A 25,969-nucleotide genomic window follows, 5' to 3' on the forward strand; every position below is an offset into this window, starting at 1 on the left:
CCCCGTCAGACGTCTCAGCCAAGCCCTGGCGGTCAGTCTACATGCAGCAGTGAGCAGTCCCCCGTCAGCACCTATCCCAGCAGTGGAGTCCAGCTTGCTGTGAGCGCGGGACGCTCGCCAGGGGAGGGGCTGGAGGAGGACGGGGAGAAAGAGGACAACGAAGACGAGGCGGAGGAGGAGTGCGAGGGCGAGCCGGCCCCCATCATGGACTCCACGGTCTCCACGGCCACGGCGGCCATGCTGACCATGCAGGCGAGGCGGTGCGTCGGCCGGCCCCTGCGCTGGATGGAGCACATCAAGATGGAGAGGCTGAAGCAGGTGAACGGAGCGCTGCCCAGGCTGGGGCCCCTGTCCCCCACGCCGCCCCCTAAAGGCTCCACGCTGCCCAACGTCCTGGGGAAGGGTAAGCTACGCCCAGGAAACGCCACCTTACACACACAACTCTACACATGCGCCACATTCCATCAGCAGGGCTCCCACGGGCCGCCGGGCGAACGTGCCGGACTCCTCTCTGTAAAATGAGTGATGGATTTGCGAGGAACGCGCGTTGTTTGATTTAATACCGTGCCCACATTCATCAATATCCCGGCGACCTCTGCTCCTCTTCGTTCCCGCCATCAATACCTCGCGAAAATTTGCATCAGCAGCAGTTATAAAAGTATGAACGGCGTGATGTTTGGACTTGACAGCATCATCAATCAGGCTTCAGACGTGCGATTACAAAGAGCTTGTCCCCCCCAAAACTCTTCCACCACCTTCTGATATTCACAGTTGCACGTAGCGGCGGTCGACTCTCAGGCCAGGCGTTCTTACAGATTAAAAGCAGCTGTACGCGGGATTAGACCATCGCCTCAAACATGTAGACAAATCCCACGTGGAGAGATGAATGACCCCGCTTTACGCCTCGCCAACTTGGCTGAAGCTCGCGGGGCAAAAACAAACGCTTAAAATTCTCTGTTCCGCTGGAAAAAAAACGCTATCAAAACCATATCGAGCCAGTATATCACATCAATCACAACAGCGTGTAACTGTGTTTCATGGCCGAGCGCTGCCAGTTGTCCGTGGCAACATCTGTCTGTGGGATCTCTCTACACTTCCACCTAACTCATCTGTCTCCTTCGCTCTCCCTTTCACCACTTGGTTTGCTCTTCCTCTCCGTCGTCCAACCTTTCTTTTTGTAACATCTCCTCCCCCTCTCTCTCTCTCTCCTCAGCTTCCTGTCTGGGCAGGCCGCTGGGCGTGTCTGCTCCTCAGCCGCCTCTGCTGCTGCCGCCGCCTCACGCCGAGCTGAGCGGCACCGACCTGACGTTGCTCAAGTTGCTCCACGACCGGCGGGACAGCAACGGCAGCGCCACCAGCTCCGCCTACCTGAGCAGCAGCCGCCGCTCCTCCGGCATCTCGCCATGCTTCTCCAGCCGGCGCTCCAGCCAGGCGTCCCAGAGCGAAGGCACGACGACGGCCGCCTACCACCGCCGCCTCCACAACCTGAGCTCTACCGACTCCTACGACCCCATCTCCACTGACGCCTCCCGACGCTCCAGCGAGGCTAGCCATTACGGAGGCGGGACGGGAGTAGGAAGCTGCGGGTTCCTCACGGGCGCGGCCTGCGGGAGTTTAGGGGGCGTGGGCTTAGGGGGAAGCAACGGGTCCAGAGGAATGCTGAACTTGACCCCGGCCCAGCACTACCATCTGAAAGCCAAGTACGCAGCGGCCACCGGAGGCCCGCCGCCCACGCCGCTGCCCAACATGGAGTGCATGAGCCTGAAGTCTCGCATGGCCATGATGGATGATAGTCAAGGTGGGAGCAACCACTCACTGCCCCCTGTGGCCAGGTCACGCCGCTGCAGCGACGGCACCAACGGGTACGCCAACGGTTACGCGGGACACCTAGGTTACAGGAGGAGGGGCCTGTATCCCGGCGAGGGCCCTGGAAACGGGAACCGACGGGCCAGTGACCCGGTGCGGACGCAGGCTCCGGACGGTTTCCCTCTGCCCCCGGTGCAGCGCTTCAACAGCCTGAGCAACCTCCACCCGCTTCCTCCCCTGTTCGGGATTCAGCAGCTCTCACCCGAATCTCGCAGCTTCAGCTTACAGAACTACACACGCTCGGAGGGAAACCTGCAGCGAGGCCTGCAGCACTCGCCGTACACGCCCAGCATCACGGAACACTCCGCCTTAGAGGCCCTGGCCATGGAGGCTGAGGGAGAGGGGGAGGGCGAGGCCGGCCTGCTGCTCGGGGACGAAGACATGCTGCCCGACGACCTGGTGCAGTACCTTCACTCCCAGGTGGATGTTGGCTCTTACATAGAGGAACAGATCGCCTCTGGCCAAAGGGGCATGTCCCAACTGTCTGTGGAGGAGATGGAGCAGATCCAGACCTCGGGCTTCCCCGCATCCCTGGACAGAAAGAGTCCCAGCAAGCTTCCCATCCAGTGGAACGAAGTGAGCTCCGGGAGCGCAGAGAGGTCTCCTCAGAGGGAGCAGAGGCCGTGCGGAAGGTGGCCGCCGGGCCCAGAGCACGGATCCGCACCTGCTCCCTTTGGCAGGTTTGGGAACATGGTGGTGCAGCAGCAGGGGCAGACGGCGCTCAGCTTCCAGAGCAGTTGTGCCCAGGCTGCCCAGGCTCAGGGGCCGTGTAGGATCAACCTCGGGGTGAAGCTGGAGACATCCAACAACTCCTGCATGGAGATGGGGGGTGCCGGTCACAACGCAAACGACTTTGGCAGACCTCAGTTCTCACAAAACTTTGACAGGCCTCATCCTCCGGACTTTAAGCAGCTGGCCTCTAATGGAGCTCACAGACAGAACCTCTACAAGCAGAACCACAACAGCAGCACCTCGTGCCAGGTCGGGAACAACTTGATCCTTAGCAGGACGTCGACAAACAACCTCCCAGTCCTCCCCAACCTCTCCCAGGGCCCCGCACTTCATCACAATCAGCAGGTCCACATCCCTCGCCCGCCGGCCAGCAGCTACAGGACCGTGGTCCGGACCCAGCAGTACCTCAACCCAGGGAACAACAGTGAGACCCAAGCTGGCCTCAACCAGCAACAACAGTTGCAGAGGAATGGGAACCACTGTTCCCTGGCTCATCAGGTATCTGGGCTCAAACTGGAGGCCCCGGACCACGGCTACTTAGAGCAGGACTTCGGTGACCCCCTCTCCTTTGAGCCAGCGGACCCCAAGGCCTCGTCCTTCCCCGTCCTGGAGGACCAGTGCTTGCTGGACTCCATTGCTGAGTCTGTGGGACAAAGCGTTGGCGGGGCCTCTGCCTCTCTCCTCTCCCCCGGTGCCGACCAGGTCAGCAGCACAGTGGACAGCAGTGTGCCGCCGGCTGCGTTGGACGTTGGGGTGAGTCTGGACTTCGGCGTCATGCTGGAGGACGGCTACGACCAGGGCAGCTTAGTGTCGGGGGTGTTGAGCCCCTCCATATTCCAGGGTGTGTCCAGGACCTCGTCCCGGCTCACCACGCCGCGAGCAGCCACCGCCTTCCACAGCGTGGCGCCCGGGGCCAACAACATGGCCATCGGAGACATGAGCTCGCTGCTCAGCACGCTGGCTGAGGAAAGCAAGTTCCTGGCCATCATGCAGTAGCCGCTCGCTCCCTCGCTCGCTCCCTCGCTCTCTCTTTCTCTCTCTCTGTCGCTCACTCCCTCTGCTCTCTCCTCCCTTAAGAAAAAAGAAAAGGAAGAGAGAAAAACTCTGGTGTAAGATGAAGACAAACGTGTCAATAATGAGAAACGTATGATGAACTCTAAGTGTTGAAACAGGCAGAAGCCGACCCCATTTATTTTGTAAAATTGACACAGAAACGGGATGTGTCAGAATATGTACAGATAAATAGTTATATTCCTTTTCTGGAATGAAGGCTATTTTTGGAAGCCCTTCTCTTCGTACGGTGAGCTAAAGCTCGCTGCTTTCAAACAGTATTCTGTGTGTTGTCACTGTTTTTGCTGTACACACTGTTGGTAAATTGCATGTATCTGAGGTTAGACATACACACACTTCTGTCTTTATTAGTGTAAAGCCTCAGCATCAGTCTGTCCCACAGGTACTAAGCCGCTCACTCCGTTCTCGCCCCAGCAGGTCAGACCCGGGCCACACACACCTTTAAGACGCCCTGATGATAACTTTGTATATCATAGGTTTTTAATAAGTGTTATATTTACATTAGCTGTCATTTTGTTTGTGAATCTGTAAATCTTAATGTTTCAGTGCTTCTACCAAGTGGTGTTTTTTGAATATTGCAGTATGGTATGGAAAATCCAAACAGAGGACAGAGGACGGACAGAGACGCCTCGTCTTCACGCTCACACGCTCTAAGGCTTGAGTTAGTTAGGCTGTAAGGTACTCAAAGTGTATATAAATATGTGTTTTTATATTCCCGTCAGTGATCATCTGATTCCTGACATCGTTGTTCAGGCCCGGATGTGAAAATGGATATTATTTTCCGTGATCATTAAAGTTCCCATGTGGTGCTTTCATGTACGCTGACACAAATCTGAGTATTTCATGTTTTAATCAGTCTTACAGACAGAATTACATGACTAAATGCTGTCAAATGTTTTTTTGTTTTATAGGAAATCATGCGTATTGTTTTCTCCAAAGCTCTTAAATTCAGAATGTGTACTGCCATCGAGTATTGCAGTGAATTTGTTAACAGTGTTAGCATTGCCTTGCAGTCATATGCGACTGCACACAGAATATGGAGTAGTTTACCTTTGATTCAGCATCAAAGCAATGAGGTACAAAGTGTTTTATTGTTCTTTGGTACTTTGGTCATTTTTGTAGCCGTGCATTGATGGTGTTTGGTTTTTAAAAAGAAGTAGAAATCGTTTCCTTTAAAAGAAGGAAAGGACATTGAGGTATGTGCCTTATTCGTATCTGCCTGTCGATGAAGAGAAAGATCACTGCCAATCTCTGAATAATGAAAAAAATAAAGATAAACATGTAAAAGTGTCTTGTGAGACCCTGGAAAAGATGACAGAACATTTATATTAAAGCAAAGTCTGAATATGAGAAAAGTCAAGATTTGCTCAACGCATTCTGCTTTTCTTTGATTTTTTTTTTTGGTTTTTGTTTTCACATATGTTGTGCTCTTTTATATATAATGTGTAAATACATTACTCTTTCTGTAGATTTAGCAGAGAAAATGAGAAGGATCCCGAGGCCAAAACACAAACGGACTTTGCCAGCAGGGATTCCAGGCAGACAGATGTGGCTCAGAGCGGAGAGCCCCGTGCCCAGAAGAGCCACTTTGCTCTTTTATAACTGAATACAAATGTTTGTATGGTTTTAATAAAAATGGAAATTATATTTTAAGTCTCTTTTCTTTCTTGTGTGCTGGTTTTGATCATATTTAGAGATGATGTTGGATAGAATTAAGATTGTTTTGGTGGAGACAACCCGAGATACAGGAGAAGTAGAAGATGTTTATGTTAAAGTCACTGCTGATAAATATGATTATGATGTCTAAGTACAATATATGGCCACTGTTTTAACCCTCTGGAGTCTAAATGTGTTTTAATTTCACTTTTGTTGGATTTTGCTTTTATTTGTAACCTAAAAGCAGCACTACATCAATTAAAACAATTACCATGATATCAAATTTAGGTGGAAAAACTAATGTTCCTGAATAGGATCTTGAATTTTCGAATGATCAAATTTCAAGAAACAATCAAATGAAAGAAATACATTTTTCAGAGGATTTATTTAAATTTTTGGCAGCTACAATTTGTTCAGAACATTTAAATTTTCCAGAATCGGGTAAGAACAAAAACAACAAAAAACAAATCAAATCAGAGAAGTTCATGATTTATTTGAGTTTCACCAATATTTTTAGACAAAGATTTTGTTTTAGAATTTCTTCATGCAAAATAAATTTTGCCTCAAACAAAACATTAATAATCTAGTCCAATGATTCCTTAGATTCCAGTGGGTTACATACTTTTAAAACGCAGACGTTTATAGTCTTCCATGTGTCGATATGCAGTTTATCCACCGCTGCGTTTCAACACAGTTGTCGACAATAGCAAACTTCTGCTGCCCCCTGCAGGCCAGTATACCAAACTACAATGAGGTGAGTTGAGAGCTGCACCTCTTCTTGAATTTGAGCCTGCTTATCACTCTGCACTAAATCCTTCACGCCTGCATATTTTGAGTCTATTTCACCATTACAGTTCTCTACATTCTCTCTCTCACACATACACACACACACACACACACACTTGCAGACCTTTTAACCTGACAGCCCATCAGCTCATCACTAGTCTCTGCATGTGGAGCTCTTGCATCATTCTCCACCTATCCAGACAGAAATGGAACCTTCTCACAGCCAGGCTCCGTCACGCCGCTCACAAGCTCAACACAAAGTACAAAGACACAACAGACAAGTGTCAGATTGTTCCACCTGAAGGTTTGATACTGAAGTATGCGTTTAGTTTCCCCAACAAAATTACACTTTACACCTGAGCGGAAACCTACAGATAAACATCCAGACATCAAGAATGAGGCCAGAGGAGCATTTTGGTATAGTAAACATTTTATTACTAAAAGTTGTGTTATACTGAAGGTGCTCTTTCAGCAACGCTTTCACAACTATTTCAGCTTTATTGAAATCACAAGTTTTCTTTTTTTTACCACCCGATGGAAAAACCAAATCGCACATGAATCTATGGTAATGTTGGGACTATATACAGTGGAGGGGGGGGAGGGGCTTGGGTTAGGTTGGGTTAGAAGGGGGCGTGGCTTAAAAAGGCCTACGTTCGTTCGGTGTTTGAACAAACTCGGGCTCATACAGGAGGCACTTGAATCAGAAAGCCTAAAGAGCCGAGACCTCGGTGACGGGAAAAAAAAACGACTAAACAAAAACCTAAAAATGGAAAAGTCAAAGGAACCAAAATCGACCAAACAGACACAATTTCTGGTTTTCGAGCCGTTTTTCGCAAATATGCATCTAAATCCTTCATTTTGGGGGCCCCGGGGAGGCCTGGAGATCTGGTTTGGGGAGGGTGGGGGGCTGAACAGGTGAGAGGGTGAAGGGGGGGACACCGATGCACATGAAGAGCATTTACACAGAACTGCACCACGAGAAACCTAGAGCACAAAAGGGTGCACATTCAAAAAGCATGCATCGCCCCACAGTGAGCAATGTGGTTAAAAAAAAAAAAAAAACGAAGAGAAAGAAAAAAAAAAATAAGAGAAGAGGAGACACTTTTACACAGCTGCAACTACGACGAAACTCAACGATCTGATGCGTCCGATTGTTAATGCAGCAGACAAACAGTATGTACAGGAATTATAGTTTTACCTTTTTTTTGTTGTTTTTTTTGGAACACGAGTCGTTTCAATGCCAGTTAAATAGAAAAAAGTTTGTAACTGCACTGCGGCCAGTTTACACCGGAGTCGGAACAAAACGTCTCGTCATCATCATCATCACCTATTTACAATAAAACAATTCTGGATCCATTAAGAGAGAAAACAAAAAAAAAGGTTGAATCAAAAAAGAAACCCAAATCAATCCGTGACGTTCTGAGTAAGAAGTCTGTGTTGGTTGCTCGGTGGTTCTGCTGGTTCTCAGATCTTCTCCTGGATGAACGGGTGCTGCAGCGCCTGGTTGATGCTGATGCGCTTGGCCGGTTCCAGCATCAGCGTGCTGTCCAGCAGGTCCTTCAGCTGCATCACCTTCTTCCTCTGGTCCTCGGGCAGCCGCTGGCCCCCGATCATGTCCAGCAGCAGGTCTTTGGTGGGGTTGATGGTGCTCATCACCGTCACCTTCTCCTGATGGGGGGGGAACCGGAGAGAAAAGAGATGATGAGCGGTCGCGAAGTTTGGAAAGTTTACAGGGGAAGCGAGAAGGAAGCGGACACGTACCCTTTCTGTCACTTTATCCACCTCGATGTACAGGAAGTTCAAGTTCTGATCGAAGTGCTGGTCTCTGAATAAACCTTTACGGATCATCTGAGGGGAGAAGCACAACGTTGCATCATTCCAAACAGTGTAGACACAGAGAGGAAGAGGAGAAGGAGAGAGAGAGAGAGCGCTGATGCAAAGCCATGATGTAACTCTACCTTGTTGGGCATCTTGCCCTTCAGGTCCATGGCCAGTTTGATCATGTGATTGTTGGAGGAGCCGGGGAACAGGATCTTGCCGCAGTAGAGCTCGTATAAAGTGCAGCCCACTGACCACATGTCGATCCCGTAGTCGTACGGCTTCCCTATGACTGAGGCGGAGAGAGAGAGACCGGAGTTTAGGCGCAGTTCAGAGGGTTCATCGGAACGGCGGATGTTATCTTCCTACACTTACTGATTTCTGGCGCTCTGTAAAACCTGCTGACCAGGTACGGCGTGATGTCGTTGTCGGCGACGTGCCCGGCCGAGCCAAAGTCGCACAGCTTGAGGATGGTCTTTGACTCGTTCACCTGAGAGGGGAGCAGAAGCGTCAGGCATCAAACCGCCTCCCTTACTACACACAACATCTAACTATCATTCATCTGGCCGCTGGTTCTCAGAGCTGCGTACCAGGATGTTGTCCGGCTTGATGTCGGCATGCAGGATGTTGCAGCGCTTCAGCAGCTTGAGGGCGAGGAAGAGCTGCTGGCTGTAGGAGCGCACGGCCTTGATGTGGAGCCCCACGTCTTTGCCGTACTTCTTCAGCACCTCTCGCAGATTCATGCTGCCGACAAACGACACAGAGGAGAGCGACGGGTAAGTGTGAGGTCGTGGCCACGAGATCAGGGGAGGGGCAGGAGGAGGAAGAGGGGGGCGTACCTGAGGGGCTCAAACACGAGACACAGGTGCTGCTTGTGGTAGAAGTGCCTGAAGAGACGGAGGCAGTGGAACTTGTCGTCTGGGTCGGCGTCGTTCAGCTTCTTGAGGAACTCCAGCTCCTTCAGACCCGTCTTCTGCCTGATCACACAGAAACAAAAGCAGCACACGTCGTTATGAACACGCTCTACACGCAGAACTCTGACGCTCCAGCTGGACGCTGCCCGCCACTCACATCAGCTCGTTGTTTCTGATGATCTTGACCGCCACCTCCTGGCCGGCCCGGGCGGTGTCCCTGGCTCGGATCACGTTGCTGAACACGCCCTGGCCCGTGTAGCCGTACACGTCGTAGCGTTTGTCCAGCGTCTCGCCGATGTTCACTCCTGTGCAACCACACAAGAAGAAGAAGAAGAAGAAGATGCGTTAGGGGAGCTTTCGTCTTTGGACAGACGTGGCGGTCTGGCGAATATCAGCAGAGGGAGCACTTACTGTAGTAACCCTCTGCGTCCGTCCAGTTGTCCCTGAGGTTGGGATTCTCCTTGAAGTCCTTCCCAACACCGGCCGCTCTCATCCTGGCACTCTGCAGCAACATCACAAACACAAACCCACTAAGCTCCCACGTCTCCAAACACAGAATATAACAAGTGCAGCGATCAGCAAGTGTCTTACGTCGAAGTCTGCGGCGAACATGTCATCCGACTCCGTGAACATGTCGGGCGCCGACGGCTTCTTCTTCTCTCCTGATGGGAGAGACAAACGGCAAACAAAAGGGCGACAGGTGAGTGCGAGGTCACGGCGTAGGTTGTAAGACAGAAGATGTTGAACATGTGTTTGATTAACATACTCTGCAGAGATCAAAACATGCTGCAGGTGGCAGAGACACCCGGGCTTTGGATTACAAGCCAGCGACTGAATGAACACATGACAGAAAGAAACAATATTAATGAGAAATCCCTCAACTGCTGCAGCATCGAGCCGCCGCACTCTAACCTTCACACACACACGCGGGGCGGCGACTTGGCGCCGCGACGGAGTGACAAGAGCGCCCGACACTCACGTTGATGCGCTGTTACAGTTTTTAAACGAGCGGGTCGGATCATTAAGCGCTCCGGATCTCAGTAGCGGCTAAACTGGCGGCTGGATTGTATCAAAGCCGCGGCGTTAGGTGGCGGCGAGCGTTTACCGTCTTTCTCCTGGGCGATGAGGTTGTGCTTGGCTTTGATGCTGGCCTCGAACGTGTTGAGGTTCTCGCGCTCGTACTCCTTGACGTCGGCGGCCACACGCTCCAGGATGTCGTCGGGCGAGGGCGAGCGGCTGCGCGTGCTGCTCTGAGGGCTGCTGGGCTCAGACATCATGGTGGCGTCGTCGCTCACCTCCTTGTATTTCTGCGGCGTGGAGACAGACAGGAGGCGAGAGCGTTAACGCGGAGACGGCGAGCTGGCTTCGCCTCGTGCAGGAGGGAAACTGACCTGGACGATGGCCAGACGCTGCTGCCGGCGCTGTTCAATCAGAGCCTCTTCATCCACCTCCTCACCATCAAAGTCCTCCAACCTGCACACACACAATATTGTTGTCTGATGAATAACACACAGTTTGCCATGGCGACAGGTGTGTGTGAATGTGTGTAAGTTGCCCCTCCCACTCACACTTCCTCCCCTGAGGACTCCTTGTCGGCCTTCATGCCCTCTGACAGGCTGCCCTTGAACTTGTCTTCGTCCCGGCTGCGTCTCCTCCTCCTCCCTCGGTCGCGGGACATGGAGCGTCTGTACTGTCTCAGCCGCCCGTACCTGTCTCGCTCCCCAGACCTGCAGGTCACAGCACGACGGGTCAGAGACACACAACACTGTGTGGAACGCTTCAGCACATTTGACCGATTTGTCAAAGTTACAAGTTAAGGACAAAGAGACAAACAAGCTCTCTATAGTTTCATCTTAATCCATTTTGCACATTTAAATGTAAACGACTATCAGAGTGTGTTTGATCAAAGGACAGAATCTCTCATTTCATCCAATCTGACTGATTGATCCTGATTACATCACAGAGGAGCATGTGATTGGTTGATCAGTGAGCTGCTGTCACCTGTGTGCCAGCGGAGACCTGCTCCGCCTGCGGGGGGACGAGCGGGAGCGTCGCCGCGGCGACATGGACCTCCGTCTGAGAGGTGAGCGGCTCATCCTACGACGAGCCGGCAGACGGGGGCTGTTCTCCCGTGAGCGGTCTCTGCCCGCCATGCCGTCTGGCCGAGGACGCTTCCTGTAGGAACACGGGAGGGGAGGACAGACAGGCAGACAGACAGGGTCAACCAGATATTCCACGTTTGCCTTTGAACTCAACTCTCCTCACATGAACCTCGAGGGAGGAACAACAGGCAGAGTGTTTGTACTTTAGCTGTTAATCGTTAACTCACCTGAGCGGTGAGTCCTGTCTGTCCTCCCTCCTCCTGCCCTCCACTGAGCGGCTGCGTGCCCTCCTGGGAGGAGACCTTGTTCTGGAGGGGGAGTGACTCTGTTTGGACGCCCTGTCTGAGACGGTCACCGAGGGGTGGTGGGCGTCTCTGTGGCGGGGGGAGGCGCTGCGTCTCCTCGGCGACGTGTGAGGTCCCCGTCGATGCGGCGAGCGATTTTCTTTGCCGGACGAAGCGTCCTTGGACGGAGACTTGGTCGGCCGCTTGTCTCGGCCAGTGTCTAAGCGACCCGCCCGCTCTCGAGCCGGCGATCTGGACCGCTGGCCCGCTCTCTCCTGGTTTGGTCTGTCTTCGGGCTGCGGGGGGGAACGTTTGTCTGGGCGACCGCTTTTCTGTTCGCCCCTCTTGCTGGAGGGGGAGGGGGACTTCCGGGTTCTCTCCTTGGATCTATCGGCGCTGTCTGGGCGTTTCCGATCCTTTGACCGGCTCCTGGCGCGCCCTCGGTCTTTGACAGCCGCGTCCTTGTTGCTTTTGGCCGTCTTGTCCTGCTTGGTCTCCTTGGCCGGACGCTCGGTGGACTTGCTCCGGCTGTGGCGCTTGGCGGCGGATTTGCCGACCTCCGTCGAGTCCCGTCTGGATTTGCCGCTTTTTCCTGCCCGGGGAGACGCAGGTTTCCCTGAGCCGCCCCTCTGACGCTGCTCTCCGTTCCTGACCCGGGCTTCTCCGTCCTCTTCCGAGCCGGAGTTGTATCCCTGCAGGATCAGGCCCATGCCAGACTGAACCTTGCCCTCCATCAGCTGGCTGTCCAGCTCGGCTTTGATCATAGCCCGCTGCTTCTCCAAATCCTCCAGCAGGGCCCTGTCATCCAGACTGGGGTTCCCAGAGGAGGGCGAGGACTCAGTCTTTCGGTGGCCTGCGGTGGCGCCAAAGATGGCGGCGGAGGGGGAGGCGCCCTCTTTGCGCTTGTGCTTCCGGTGTTTGTGGCGGTGCTTGCGTTTGCGCTCCTTGTCCTTGTCCTCGTCGGAGGCGTGCTTGTGCTTTTTGTGCTTGCTGCGGTGTTTGTGTTTCTTCCGCTTGTGTTTGCCGCCGCTGTGATGTTTGGACGCCTCCTCCGTCTTCTCGCCATTAGTCTCAGCCTCCTCCGTCTCCCCCGCCTCCTCCTGCTCCCCCTACGAGGGAACACGATTTAGGGCAAAAACTTTTACACAGATTTCCTTTGTTTTTGTCTCAAAATGTTTCACATCAGCCTCTAGGGTCTGAAGATAACAGCAGTGTGTATATGTGTGTGTGTGTACCTCTTCCTCCTCCTCTTCCTCAGAAACGTCTCCACTGTCTTCATTCGCACTTCTCTCTTGGCTTTCCAGCTCCTGCTTCCTGTTGACACACAACCGTCAGTATGAGTGATCACAGCCTTCACACTGGGCCTTTGATCAACCGGGTGGAGCCATAATTAGACGAGCAAACAGTAGAGGTGCGTTTGATTTGATGACTAAATTGTGTGACTTATACACCACAAACTTCCAGTGTTATTAACGCCTTATTGTCATGTATGTGACTTTTACAGGCTTTATCGTGCGCGTATGTGTTTGCGTGTGTGTTTGTGTGTGTCTGTGACAGAAGCGCTTAGGTTCATTATGCAGAGAAACAAACAAAAGGCAGCGATCCCAGATATGGACCGTTTCTAACGCTAATAACTGTTACTTCTCCTGCATTGTTGTTGACAACACAGATGATTTAATACGAGTTCCTGAAACACTGCAGGTTGACGGGTGTATCAACTTGTGGCGCCATTACGTCACTTTGATACTGTGGCCCGAGTTCTGACAAAGAGTTCAGCTGCGGTGTTGCGCGGGCAACAGCGGCCGTCACCTTGGAAACCGTCTATCAAGCTAGAACCCCGAACATGACCGCCAACACGAGAACTTCTCGCGAGCTACGGCTTTGCTAGCAAACTTAAAAGCTAGCAGGCTAAACCCGGTTATCAGGCAGCCACGGGGGCGATTCTCACTCGCACGGCCCGGTGGTGATGTCGTGTCTGTGTGTGGCGTTACTGGAACACTTCAAGGGTGGAAAAAGCAAGAATAGCGAGGAGGAACAACGCGTTTATGCGCCGCAAATTTACGCGGAATCCGACGCTAAGCGAGACCCCAGAGCTTTAGCTTAGCGGCTAGCCCGGTACAACCGTGGACCACGCTGCTCGCTTTAGCCCCGGGATTCTAATCTGAAGACCGTAGCTTTATTACAACTACACAAAACCCAAACGCTTGGTGATTAGGAGCAGGTCAATTTGAATTAAAATGTCTTACACGTGTTCGTTTCCATTATTCATTCTTCTGGACGTGATGTCCATCTCAACGTCGGCCATTTTCCTCAATTGGGGAGCTCAGTACTTCTTCGACGGTTTTCTTTAGCAAACAAGCGCAAAAGCACCCACTGGCCGTCTCGCCTCCCGGTGTACTGGCGATGTATTACACCCCGCGGTTTGTGCGCTGTAGTTCATCTTTTGTCCATCAGAGTGCAAAGTTTTCACATTTTCAAGCCATCAGACATATTTACCGTTCAAGTTTACCGATAAATATATAAAGATGTCCACATTTTGTGTCATTTATATACAAAATGGACCTTTCTTTCAAATGCACTGCAGTATGTATTTCATTATCATATTAATTGTGTAGGGTTGCCTTTCTTCCACAGTAAGTAAGGATGGATTAATCTTCTGTTAATATGTGCACCACTTTATTGTACACTGGATCATTCAAACAATTTAATACGTTTGTTAACAGGATGTTGCATTGAATAGATTCTCAATGATGTCATTAGCAGCACTGTCTGGAAGGTGAACCAACATACTGTCCAAACCTCTACTTTGCTCAACAGTTAAATTTCAGGCTTGTGTAAGTGCATCTTGTGTAGCGATGTGTTCATGATACAAAATTACAGTGTTGCTGTTTGAAATACACTGTAATCAGATGTATTTAATGGCGATAGTTCGCCGTGTTATTACACACCCTTTTATTTACCGCTGTAGTAGTAGCAGCTGTAGTAACATCAGCAGTATTTAGTTGATGTTGTAGTGATCTGAGCTGCAGTGAGAGTAGTTTGCTCCCTGTATGTGATACATAGGATACAGAACTGATAGCACCAGTTTCAACATGCCGTTACTTTGACATCTTTGGAATGTAATGCGTCGCTGTCTTGCACGAACACAGACATGACATTCATGCATGAAAGACTTCTGCACTATTGCGAGGGTTGCCCATGTGCTAAAGATGAAGAAAATGATCTGAAAGTTCACACCTGCTGTCTGCTTCAGTCTCTGTGAGGCGCTTACACTCTTTAAATTAGCGTGCATGTGTTCTATAGATGCTTTGTAGGCCTTAAAATTCCTCTTGAAAAACATCCTTTCACTGTGAGTGGAGCCGCTTTCTGCCAGTTGTGGGGGCCCCCTTTGGCCCCACAGGGGTTTGTAGTCTTGCATGCATGAGGGTTTCCTCCAACAACACACATGGGCCCACTGCTGTCACACACACAACTTTATTCACCATATAGGCACAAAAATGCTTTACCAATTTGGAAATCACAACAATATGTAAATGACTTTCCTCATTTATACTCATGTGTGTCACAGCGATATCACACACACTTCTGAACAGAAGTGCAGAGAGGAAAGCATGCAGCGAACCAAATCCATGAACAGAGATGTTAATTATTCATCGCAACATCTTGAGTGAGTGAAAAACAGGAAACACACAATCTAAATGAGTGTGTTGCCAGATCTAAAAATTTAAAGACTTTCACAGCTTCCCTGAAAAAGTTGTAGCTTGTCAAGTTTTTCCTGCAGTTATAACCAAGTCCGTTTGGCTTTCTGTGTCCTTAAGCTGATTGACGATACTCTTATTTTACTTTTCTAACAATGCTCACCGCATTCTCCGAGCTTTCAGGGGCGCCATTATTATCCACACTTGGCAGCTTTATATGGAGGCAGTAAATCGTGTTTTTGTGAGGCACCTGTGATCGCTCATTCTTGACATAGAGGCGTGTGACAGCATTAATGTTGAAGTCCCAGCAGATGGGACGAGGACGGTGTGCAGATGATGAGCAGCATCATCATCCTCCTGGAGGAGTAATGGGGATTTTCTGAGGTCATGTTTGGCAAATAAGAGAAATTCAAAAAATGTCTGTAGCATGATGTTTTGCGCCATTAGGTTCCGCTATTAAATTAAAGATAGAAGCTTATAAGTCTGGGATTCTTATGGTCGCTGTTCATGCTGAAATGTCACACCTGATGTTAGAGATTCCATATGTTGAGACATCTGTCTGTGTCCTCTAAATCTGACTGTATGGACTAAATGTTGTCCATGATACGATGATGACAGGAGAGAGACAGCATTTGTTTGTTTAAAGCCACTTAAGGAGAAATTTAAGGAGAAGGATTAAGCCTTTACGATTTTCACACAATCAAGTTGTTTTCATTCCTGCACACCCTGGGGGCCACAGATCAGATTTATGACTCTTAAAGTTTCCTGTCAACGGAGAGGAAAACAAAAGCGAGCAGACGTGAGCTCCGCCTCGACCCCTCGGGACCTTTGGTTTCCAAAGCTTCACCAGAGACACAATGAGAACGCGGCTGTAAAACACGAGCGGCAAACAGATGCTCAATGAAGACCACCACAGTCCATTATGGGGCCTGGTAAAAAACCTCAGCCTGCCACTCTGCCATGGATTTTGCCCGTTTTGGTTTAGGCTGCGAGCGGAGTTACGACCCAGAACGACTTGAGCCACAACTCATGATGGGGAACGCCCGCCTCCATCCACGCAGATGCTCTCTGCTGACTGACAGATGCTCAAACCCTTTATGCTTCTCTGCTCCGTTCTGACCGCTTTGGTTTTATGAGCCTCTGATGTTTGGCGTCAGATTCACAGGGTTCAGGAGGCAGGTTTGGGAGTTTGCCCTCAGCATATGGCCGCGTCACGGGTTGAGATTTATGTTTGCTGCACGGGAAGATACACATCCAAAGATCTAGATCCTCACAGGGGAGCAGAGAGAGGATGTGTAATGTGTATTTTTAAATTGCGTTCTCTTGATAATGAGATTTGTCTCGTCATGCATCTAGTCCACATGTGTATCACATTTCCTAGGTCTCCATTTCCAATCTCCAAATTGTCTCGTAGCTGCATGCTCATTGTCATGTCAAATGCGTTCTTCAATGAAAAATATTCAACAAAAAAACATGACATTTTCTCAGGATCTCATCATTAGGTCTCATTTATGTTCAGTCACAGTCTGAATGGTCTTTATGCTTCACAACAGAAAATGTACATATTCTAAACAACTTTAGTTTCATTCTGTTTTTGCTTCTGTGACACAGAATGACTTTCAAACTGCAGTTGATTTCAAAGTACAAATCAATGGCTGTTTTGGAAGTTTCTGCTTTGACTTCCACATCATGTCCTGAAGCTAAAGTTGAAGTTGCTGAAGTAAAAAACAAAAGCCTATCATGTACTTTCTCTGCTGCCTATATCACCTGCTTGGGCACTGGAGCTGCTGGTGAACCCTAATCAGGCTTGATTGGCCACACCTGTGTGTCCAGTTGCAGCAGCTGAGACCAGTTAGCAATTAGAGACCAGGGACCTAGCGACCTCAAACTGGATCACAAACCGGCCTTTATGTTCTATGTGAGTCTTAATTTAGGCCCTAAATGTCATCTTAGAAACTGTGCTGCCTCCCTGCCTACATAAACACACGTTATGTTTGATTCAACGGGGAAGAAAAGCGAAGAAACGATACAATCGGACTACAGAAGCAACTTAAATGAAGAGTTAGGATTCTCAATATTGTGTTTTCTGTTGTCTAAATATGCTATTAATTCTCTAAGAAATAGAAATGTACTTGTATGCTCACTAAAGCTTTAGGGTTGCTTTTGTTAAATGTATCTTTGGGTCTTTTTCGAGGGAAAGTTTTCATGGTCAGACCATCAGCCAGAGGAATAAACATCTTTGATTCATGTTTGCTTTGGCATTTAAATTGCAAATGGAATAAAAACTTGGAGGATTTTTCTGTATTCTATCCTCCAAGCCACAAGAACGAACACACACACACACACACACACACACACACACACACACACACACACACACACACACACACACACACACACACTCTATCTGGTGACATGGCAGAATTTCATCCACAAACCAATTCTCTTGCTTTTCAAAGTGTTTGCCGTCAGGTTTACTGTAATCGGAGACAAAAAGACGTTAAGGACGACTGCACAGACGTCAGTTTTCCGTCTGACGTCGACTCTTTCAAATGATTTACTCTGGAACAAGGCTCAGCCGCGAGCAGAATGCGCTGAGTCTGCAAATGTGGCCGAACCACAGACTTAAGAACAGACAGATCCCATTATTACACAGAGAGAGAGAGGCCTTAATGGTAACGCAGAGGAAGAATCTCCATGTAATACAATCAGCCTGTAATAATTTGCGGCTAACGTGGAATGTGAGGCCATGACAGCATCCTGACACCTCGTATACTTGAGTGAAAGTAGAGGTATCGCGTTCAAAAATTACATCATTGTTTGCTAAATTTGGCCCCATTTAAAAAAAAATACTCATCATTTCAAGGTCATTCAAGTAATGATGTTAAAGTTAAAGTATTTTTTGGGATAATAAAGTAAAGTATTGAGAGTAAAAATAACATTTCAAATGCTGGTGTGGGATCAAAAGAGGGACGAGAACTTACCAATCATTCACCTGCAGCGTGTCGTAGGTCTGATCTCTGTCCTCCTCTACAGTCTTTCTGCATTCAGTGCGTTTGTGTACATTATTGGACCATTGTACATGTGTGTGAGTGCGTGTGTGTGTGTGTGTTTTACAGCTTGTTCTGTTTTTACTTGCAATCATGATGCTATTTCCTGCAGAGTATGGCTCTGAATGGCTTTTACCAGCAGCACTTGCAGACGATCCTCCACAGTGCAGTTAATTACAGCTAAACGGTCGTTACTTGAATTGGCTTCAGTTTCCTGTAAAGCTCAGAGCGCTCAGGGGAACATTACTGCTCTACTTCACCAGGCAGGAAAGAGAGGAATCCTCTTTTGTCAGGATAGATTTAATCATTCAGGGAGTAAGAAAGAGTTATGAAAGGTCAAACGGTGAGAATCCTGCATGAAACCAATTAAAGATCATTAAGCTGTGTGTGGAGCGTGTCTGCACAGGTGTGTGTGTGTGGCTCAGGTGCTCGCTGTGGGGGAAAAGTGACATTCAGCAAAACCACAAGAACAAATCCAAAACCGGAAAAACCATTTTCACGTTCTTGAAGTTGTGATCAGACATGTCAACGTTTGTATTTTCAAGGCCAATCGGAGCAAAGCGGGAAAGGGCCTTAAAGGGATGGCAACTTAAATGTCTACAATGTTTACACTCAGTGTGCACAGGGAGAGTAAAAGTGGATCAAAGTCTGTTTTTTTTGCACATTAAAGCTTTGCAAAGGTTTCAAAATCTGCTCGAAAATCTAAAATAGCACGTATCCTACATGTCCTACCTGAGAATGTGAGACAGATTCCACCAGTAGGAGGCGCTATTGAGACTTTTTTTCCACAGGGCATTTGGTTTATGTAGTCCAATCAGGATTCTACAAAAATGTCTTTAAAAAGTTACAAACTATGGACTTAAACAACTTCATCTCTATGAGATCAAACCCCAGGGTGGCATCAAACCCGCGATTGCTGCCTTGCAAAACAACTTCTCACATTAATGCTTATGTTTCTCTCCCACTGAAGGAGAGAAGGAGACATATGTGGACAGTTTAGTCTTTGCCAGCCTCCCTTTTGCATAATAATACCCTGACTGTTGACAAGGGGGGAGGAAGGAAGGAAGGAGGGAGTAGAGGGGAGGGGTGGAGAGGAGAGGAGAGGGGAGGGAAACAGTGAAGATGTAGGAGGGAGGGAAGGACGCAGGGGAGTGAAAGTGAGGAGGACCATCGGTGTGAACGCAGCTGATGAAGAGTTTTACTTGTTGTTGCAGATGTTGCATGCTGATGCTGTGAGAGCGTCATCATGCCACGTTTGACACGATGAGCTGCGCAAACGCGACGCTTCCCCCTCCTGCTTCGGCCAAACCGTCACCAGAGGACTGAAACTTTACTCCCGAGTCTCTGCCGCGTCTTCCCGTCCCCTCCCACCCCGTCCCATCCCGGCCCCGTCCCCCAGCATGCCGGACCGGACCGACGCGTGAGGAATGGCATCGGCCGTATTCGAGGGCACGTCGCTGGTCAACATGTTCGTCCGGGACTGTTGGGTCAACGGGATCCGCAGACTCATCATCAGCCAGCGCGGGGAGGAAGAGGAGTTCTTTGAGATCCGGACCGAGTGGTCGGACCGGAACATTCTCTACTTGCACCGGAGTTACTCGGACTTGGGGCGGCTGTTTAAGAGGCTGGTCGAGTCCTTCCCCGAGGACAGACGCGAACTGTCCAAGTCCCCGCTGATAGAAGGTAACGGGAAAGCGTCGCGGTTTTACGTTACAAGCTGCGCACTAACATGTAGAGTTAAGAGAGTCTAGCCAGGGGTGCAGCTAGAGTATAAGGGCATAGTGCGTAGGGGGGCCAGGGGCGGGGGGCTCTTTAAATGATATTTACATTCATTTCATAAAAAAATGATCCTTTCTGGTGGAAATACGACAAAAGAGGAACTTCTGCAAAATATTATATTGGAAAAGAAGCAAGAATCTGCATCAAAACTTCGTACAACAGGAAATTCATCATTTGTTTTGATATCACATAATTTTGTGTGATTTCTCTGTGTTTGACAGTACAGACAGCAGCATAATAATTTAGTCTACTCTGTCACGACCCTCCACATGCAGCCAGCAGTGTTATGGGCTTCGGTTTGGACATGTTAATGATTAAACAAAGTGCACTTCTGGATGTTACCATGTCACCAGAACCATCACACACACACACACACACACACACACACACACACACATACACATACACACTGTAGCCTTTGGACCACAAGACCAACGTGGTGCTCTCTAACTCGTCAATATTTTAGTAGATTGTAAAACGCCACAGGATCTATACGGTGCAAAGGTTAGAATATGGAGTTGATGATTTATTTGTTATATTTGAGCCATTATGACCCAAGTCACACAGTAATAAGGGGGGGATTTGCCATAAGTAGCCTAAATATATCTTATACAGTGCTTCCCTGGCATTGCCAATGGGTTTGGCAGAGCTCCCGGCCTGTTTCTGTGTGCTCACTGACCCTGCACGGCCTCCTTGGCACTTCTCCTATTGTCTGCACTCGCTAAGCCTGTAAGAATGTTTAGGAAACATCCTTTTTAGCAGCGACTTTGCTTCCTGCTTGCGCGCCTAAATAGCTGTCTGAGCTGTCGACACTCTCTGTCTCTCTTTGGTTTGGTTTGGTTTGGGGGAGAAATGCACGTCAGACCTCGTGACTCAGTTTGCGCCGCTCGCCGTTCACATCCTGAATGCCGGCGAAGAGCTAAAAGAAGCGGTGATATCAGTGCTGAAGCAGACCTCAGTGTGACTCATCCCTGTTTGACAACACCACTGATGGATACTGAGCAACAGGTTAATAACATTCCTCTAATGGATTCCTTTAATTCCTACTTCCGTTCAATATTTCATTTGCATCCCTTCTAATTGCCGCTCTGATTGTAAGTCGTGGAGAAAACAGACAACCCTCCAAGTCCACTTTGCTCCAGTTTCTGGCCTCCCTTCGTGTTTTCCCCGTTTCCGTGCTGCGCCTAGGCAACAAGGGGAGGCGTGCAGAGCTTTAGCAGTGATGTCATGATGAGAAAGAGGCACTGGCCCGGGAGAGGAGAGAGGAGTGGACGTCCCATATTTAGTCCCTGTTGCTCTGTCAAGCCTCATAACGCACACATGACCCTACAGTGACACAGACTGGAAGCGATTGCTCTGAGCCCATGTGAGCCGAGGAATGCAGACGCAGATAAGGTGCAAGCACGCAGCCGGTGAGCAAGGCACACGTGACGCGACCTGGCCTACCCCGCTGAGATCGATGCCCCTCTGCTCTGGTGAACCAAGCAACCACAAATAACATGTTGATGAAGGTTTGTAGACTTTAGCGGAGAGGCGATAAAAGTGTCGGGCTGCTGACACAAGCTTATCTGATCTGCTGAAATAGTGTTTCCTTACAGCGTCTGATGGCCGTTTAGATTATAAGAGTCAGAGGAGGATTTGTTCTCTTCCTCTCCCTGGGTAATTTCACGACTTGGCACGGCGTTATGAAAGCAGCAATTGGGCATCTTTAGGGTGCAATCATTTTAGTGAATTATGAAGCCAGCTCATGCCTCAAATGTCATATTGTTGCTGTGTAATTACTGTGATTCCTCAGTATGTTTGGCCCTCCTGCAGCAATATGTCAAGTCAAGTCTGTCCCTACAGCCCAAACGTCTCATAAGGCGTCTCACAGGCGGGACCGGTTCCTTACCCGACCCCAAAACCCTCAGGGGAAGAACACAGAAAGAAGAGACCAAACACGCTTTATCATCCATATTGACCATGACTCCAATTTGACCTAATGAATGAATACGCTTACAAAATAACGAGCCACCTATTACGCAACGACCACGGCACAGCCAGGAAGTTCATGCAGGAAATAGCCTCTTTCACAGGAAATTGAAGCAAGCGCAGTGGGAGGAAAAAAGAGAACCTCAGTGTTGTATAATTATCGGGTGAAGTGCAGACTCGGCGTGACGTGGAGGCCACAAGTCACGTCTATTTATGCGTCAAATTAGGATGCCGAAGTCGTACGTAAACATGACTAATCTGGTGAGAGAGCGGATGGAGGTTTAGTCTCTACGGTGATCATCCAGAGAGACAGAACAACGCCGTAAATCTGCACGGGGTGCTGCTGTCATATTTACAGCGAGTCCTGAAAGGCTCTTTGTGTACGAGACAGAAGAACATGAACCCGAGGCGGCATGAGGTCCAGACTGGGCGGAAGTCTTACTTGGTCGGGAGCGATGATTCAATCGCTCAGTGAGTCTTCACAGCCCTGTGGGTATGATATCATGGCTCCATTTCCATTCTAAATGCATGTGGGCGGCGTGGCTCCAGGCCTTTGACACGTCCACCTCACTGTTACTTGCATTTTCCATCGCGATCCTCCTCGCCACATCCCTGCGTCAGCGTGGCCGTAAACGACCCTTTGCCAGCTTCTGTGTCATGCCGGTAGCGTGTTTGTGTTTGTAAATGTGCTGATTCGGCACTCCCACTACCTCTTAAATTGCTCATTACTCATTATCTCTTTGTTGCATGGCTCCTCTGTCATTACCGCCGTTACACAAATGTTTACAATTACATCGGCAGCTTCAAGGCCACAATAAAAGAGAGTTCCAGCACCTTTAGGCAAAGATCAGGGCCTTGCTTTGTAAAAACTATTACAATTTTAAACAACCCTTTGCAGTGTTAACCTTTACCAGCATCAAACTGTTTGTGTCCTGACCTTTGGTGAGAGAACAGTGTCAGATGCCTACAAAGGTTGCTGATGCTCTTTGCTGAAAAAGTTCTGCTTCCGTTCCGCTCGCTGGGAAACTTTCTACAAGCTCGTATGGACTTCAATTCCCGTTCGGATTGAATGTAAAATGTGGGATTTGAGCAAAGGCATCTCGTTTTGTTTCAGGGCTGGTAAAGATCAAAGAAGCAAGTGACATCGAGGCGAAGCTGAACGAGGTGGAGCGACTACTGAAGAACGCCATCAACATGCCATGGAAGGTTCGTCATCCCACTTTTTTGACCCTTTAAACAATATCTTATATCACTCTTATGGTGCTGGCTGTGTTTGCCTCTTGCCTCGGGCTGAGAGATGGATTTTTGGACTGAATGACTCAAAGGCTTCACTCTGCAGTATTCCAGGTCAGAGGTGATGCTGACGTTCTTCGAGCGCTCGCCTCTGGACCAGGTGCTGAGGAACGACAAAGTCCACAGGATCCAGCCGTGCTTTCAGAGTCCCATCAGGGTTTCAGGTACGGCGCTGTTGTTGTTGTTGCTGCTTGCGAAATAGAGTTGTTGCTGTCGACATCGTTGGTTCACGGGTGATGCAACCTCTCGCTCCGTGTCTCGCAGAGATCATGAGGTCGAACGGATTCTGTCTGGCCAACACGGAGACCATCGTGTTTGATCAGAATCTGCCGGAGGATAAAGACAGACCTTCATCCACCGACTCTGGAGATCACACGTGAGTAGCAGGAAGACACGTTTGGGCTTTTTCACAGCTCTGCTTTGATCTGAGCACTACAGTTACTCTGTCACCCCGAGTCCAAACAAAGTCACTGATATTGTTTGTTAGTTGAGGCATTGTGGAGATTATTAGCTGCAACCTATCAGGACTGCAGTCTGTAGAAAGGAAAGGAGGCTTACAGTCAAAACACCTATGGGACCAAACAATGTGAGTGACCTCATTTGGATGTAAATTACCTGAAAATCCCCATCGTGCTTCACTTCCTCTAAGGATTGCGGGCTGGATCCCTATTCTGCTGCGTCGTTAAAGTGTGGGTTTGTTGACTCACTGTGGGCTCAGATTCACAGTGAGTCTCGGTTGTGCTTCATCATCATGTGCGCGCTCGTTCACAAAACATGTACGGATCCTAACGGGTCTGCTCTGGAATGCTACCTGCTTTGATGTGTGTGAAATTCTTCGAGCGTGAACCAATCCCAGGACCCCCACCCCACCCCACACACACACACACACACACACACACACACACACACACACACACACACACACACACACACACACACACACACACACACAGTACAGGAAGTGTGTCTGTCACCTCTTCCTTCCCTGTGTGTGTGTGTAAAGCAAAAGAGGAACAAATTCCTTTTAGTTTTTCACACAGAGACTTTTCACCACTGTGTTTAGTTATATGTCTCTCTCTCCTCTGCCAGGTATGAGGACGGAACAGAGTTTCTGCCAATGGAGCCAGACGTGTGTGAAGAGGAGACAGAAGCGTACGTCACTAACCTGTCCTACTACCATCTGGTCCCGTTTGAAACCGATATTCTGGAATGAGGAACTTTTGAAGTGCGCGAGAGCTCGTCAGCAGATTGTCTGACGCCGTCGTCGATGGCTGTGTAGCATTTAGATGGAGGCTCAAGTCTGCTCTTTAAGGGAACGTGCTGCACCTAAACTCTGCTCCGCCGCTTATTCTAGCATCTTCCAGGACTCTCGCCCCGTTTTTTGAATCGGGCAGGTCTTCTATGTTCTACGCCAAAAATGACAAGAATACAACTCCAGTGCCTCCAGTGGCCATCCTGCCTTTTGCCACTTTTTTGCGATGTCACCGGTGTGCCTATACAGAACAGGATGGGGTTGTTTGCTGGACTTCCTGCAGAGAGATTCAGGTGAACTCTGGAGGCCTTATAGGAAAGCACCTGCAAATATCAAGACTGCCTTCACTAAATGTACAGATAGAAAACTTGTCTGTGGTATTTTGGGCTGAACTGCAACCAGAGAGCGTCGTTCTGCGTTGTTCCGCGTCGGACTATTTGCTACTAACACTATATTGTCAGGGTTTGTTATTCAGCTCCATTGTTACGTCCTCAGTATTTAATTATGCATAGCAACGTCCTCTGTGATGCCACTGTTTGGTTGTTTTTGCTGGAAAGATTTGTGATGAAGCTGCAAATCCCATCATCTTTTCCTTCAAAGTGTGTGTGTGTTTGTGTGTGTTTTTTCCACAGCGTTACCACTTTGGTGTTTTCTTCCTGTGGGAGCCCAGTGTCATGAATCTTTGCGTATGATTGTGGCTTACGGTGCAATTCTGACCAGCTTTTATAGGAAACTGTGTGTGTGTTAGAAGAGACAGACGCTCGTAGGATCTTTCCTGTTTTGTTACTGTGATTTTGTAAAGTGGCTTCACGCTGAGAGAGCAGCAACACCCACGTGAAACACAAAAGCACTCAGAGGCCAAACGTTTCTCTCTCTCTTTTGTGTACTTTTGAATTTTGTAATCTGACCTTGATCCTTCACAGCTCTGTAGATATTTGATACATAAAATCTTTTTGTACTTAAGTGAATCAGCACAATCTCAACTAGATGATAGTGGTTGTTGCATTCGGCGAGCCTGGATAAATATAGCTCCTGTCTCAAAATACATTTCTGGCCACCACCGCGTCCAGAGCCAAGCCTGTACCGTCCTTAGTCTCTGCTGCCATCTAGTGGTCACCTAGTGTTAACACGGGACAAGTCTGAATGGTTGTCTAAGGCCTAAAATTAATGTTTACAAAATGTATTAACAATGATTTGGATCCTCCTGGTATAAAACTACTAAAACATAAATGCTTTACAGAATGTATGTGTCCTTATGTAGCACTAGAATATATTGTATTACATAAAATATTTAACATTATTGAATTGTATTTGTGTAGCATCAGCTACAGTAAATGACTTTTTGGCTATTATTTGGTGGTTCAAGTAAACCGTCTGCTTGTTTCACTTGGCTGATGGACTGCTGTCAAATTAAAGAATATCAAATATTTAGCAGGAATCTTTTGTTACAACAAAGAGTGAGACCTTAATGCTGTTCTGGATAATAAACTAGAATGTAAACAATACACCTGTGCCTCGCCTTATGTCGCTTATTTTCTTTGCAAACCAATAACCTTTTGAGCATTGGAACGTGTCGGCATGATGGAGATCACTGATTCATGTCTCCTGTGTTGTGTTGCCATCTGATGACCGATTACATGGGAGAAGACAGCTTTGTGTTCTGCTGAGCTGAGGCTGTATCAGGTCCATTCTGGTGG

General features: G+C 48.8%; 3 protein-coding genes across 4 annotated transcripts in view; 2 read left to right on the plus strand and 1 right to left on the minus strand.

Moving 5' to 3' along the window:
• The window catches only part of gli3 (GLI family zinc finger 3), an 88,335-nt gene extending 83,031 nt beyond the window's left edge, over positions 1-5,304 (plus strand). For both annotated transcript variants that reach the window (XM_076158313.1, XM_076158312.1), the window contains exons 14-15: positions 10-403; positions 1,214-5,304. In XM_076158313.1, the coding sequence (XP_076014428.1) occupies positions 10-403; positions 1,214-3,594 (2,775 nt within the window). In that variant the 3' untranslated portion in view covers positions 3,595-5,304. The remainder of the gene's footprint in view (positions 1-9; positions 404-1,213) is intronic.
• Positions 5,305-6,953: 1,649 nt separating this feature from the next.
• Positions 6,954-13,584, minus strand: prpf4bb (pre-mRNA processing factor 4Bb). Its single transcript, XM_076158237.1, has 16 exons — positions 13,476-13,584; positions 12,465-12,543; positions 11,173-12,338; positions 10,845-11,018; positions 10,412-10,570; positions 10,235-10,316; positions 9,949-10,150; positions 9,435-9,505; positions 9,255-9,345; positions 9,001-9,148; positions 8,769-8,906; positions 8,520-8,673; positions 8,305-8,419; positions 8,070-8,221; positions 7,873-7,959; positions 6,954-7,779 (listed from the first exon to the last, which is right to left on the minus strand). The coding sequence occupies exons 1-16, from the start codon at positions 13,532-13,534 to the stop codon at positions 7,576-7,578; spliced, it is 3,081 nt and encodes a 1,026-aa protein (XP_076014352.1). The 5' UTR covers positions 13,535-13,584; the 3' UTR covers positions 6,954-7,575.
• Positions 13,585-19,085: 5,501 nt separating this feature from the next.
• pxdc1b (PX domain containing 1b) lies at positions 19,086-25,691 on the plus strand. The gene is made up of 5 exons (XM_076158215.1): positions 19,086-19,660; positions 22,842-22,933; positions 23,067-23,184; positions 23,285-23,396; positions 24,110-25,691. Exons 1-5 carry the CDS (start codon positions 19,405-19,407, stop codon positions 24,231-24,233), a joined length of 702 nt encoding a protein of 233 aa, XP_076014330.1. The 5' UTR covers positions 19,086-19,404; the 3' UTR covers positions 24,234-25,691.
• Positions 25,692-25,969: the final 278 nt, after the last annotated feature.

This window comes from Genypterus blacodes, unplaced genomic scaffold (genome assembly GCF_046128005.1).
Source record: "Genypterus blacodes isolate CSIRO-AG114 ecotype Tasmania unplaced genomic scaffold, CSIRO-AGI_Gbla_v1 ptg000076l_1, whole genome shotgun sequence".
NCBI classification, from domain to species: domain Eukaryota; kingdom Metazoa; phylum Chordata; class Actinopteri; order Ophidiiformes; family Ophidiidae; genus Genypterus; species Genypterus blacodes.

Excerpts from the sequence above, each read along its gene's own strand:
- prpf4bb (XM_076158237.1), bottom strand. The coding sequence starts at position 13,534 with ATGGCCGACGTTGAGATGGACATCACGTCCAGAAGAATGAATAATGGA. Across the intron at positions 8,674-8,768 it reads CTCGTGTTTGAGCCCCTCAG|CATGAATCTGCGAGAGGTGC; the intron begins GTACGCCCCCCT and ends GTTTGTCGGCAG. Across the intron at positions 7,780-7,872 it reads TGGATAAAGTGACAGAAAGG|GAGAAGGTGACGGTGATGAG; the intron begins GTACGTGTCCGC and ends CCCCCCCATCAG.
- pxdc1b (XM_076158215.1), top strand. The coding sequence starts at position 19,405 with ATGGCATCGGCCGTATTCGAGGGCACGTCGCTGGTCAACATGTTCGTC. Across the intron at positions 22,934-23,066 it reads CCATCAACATGCCATGGAAG|TATTCCAGGTCAGAGGTGAT; the intron begins GTTCGTCATCCC and ends TTCACTCTGCAG. Across the intron at positions 23,397-24,109 it reads ACCGACTCTGGAGATCACAC|GTATGAGGACGGAACAGAGT; the intron begins GTGAGTAGCAGG and ends CTCCTCTGCCAG.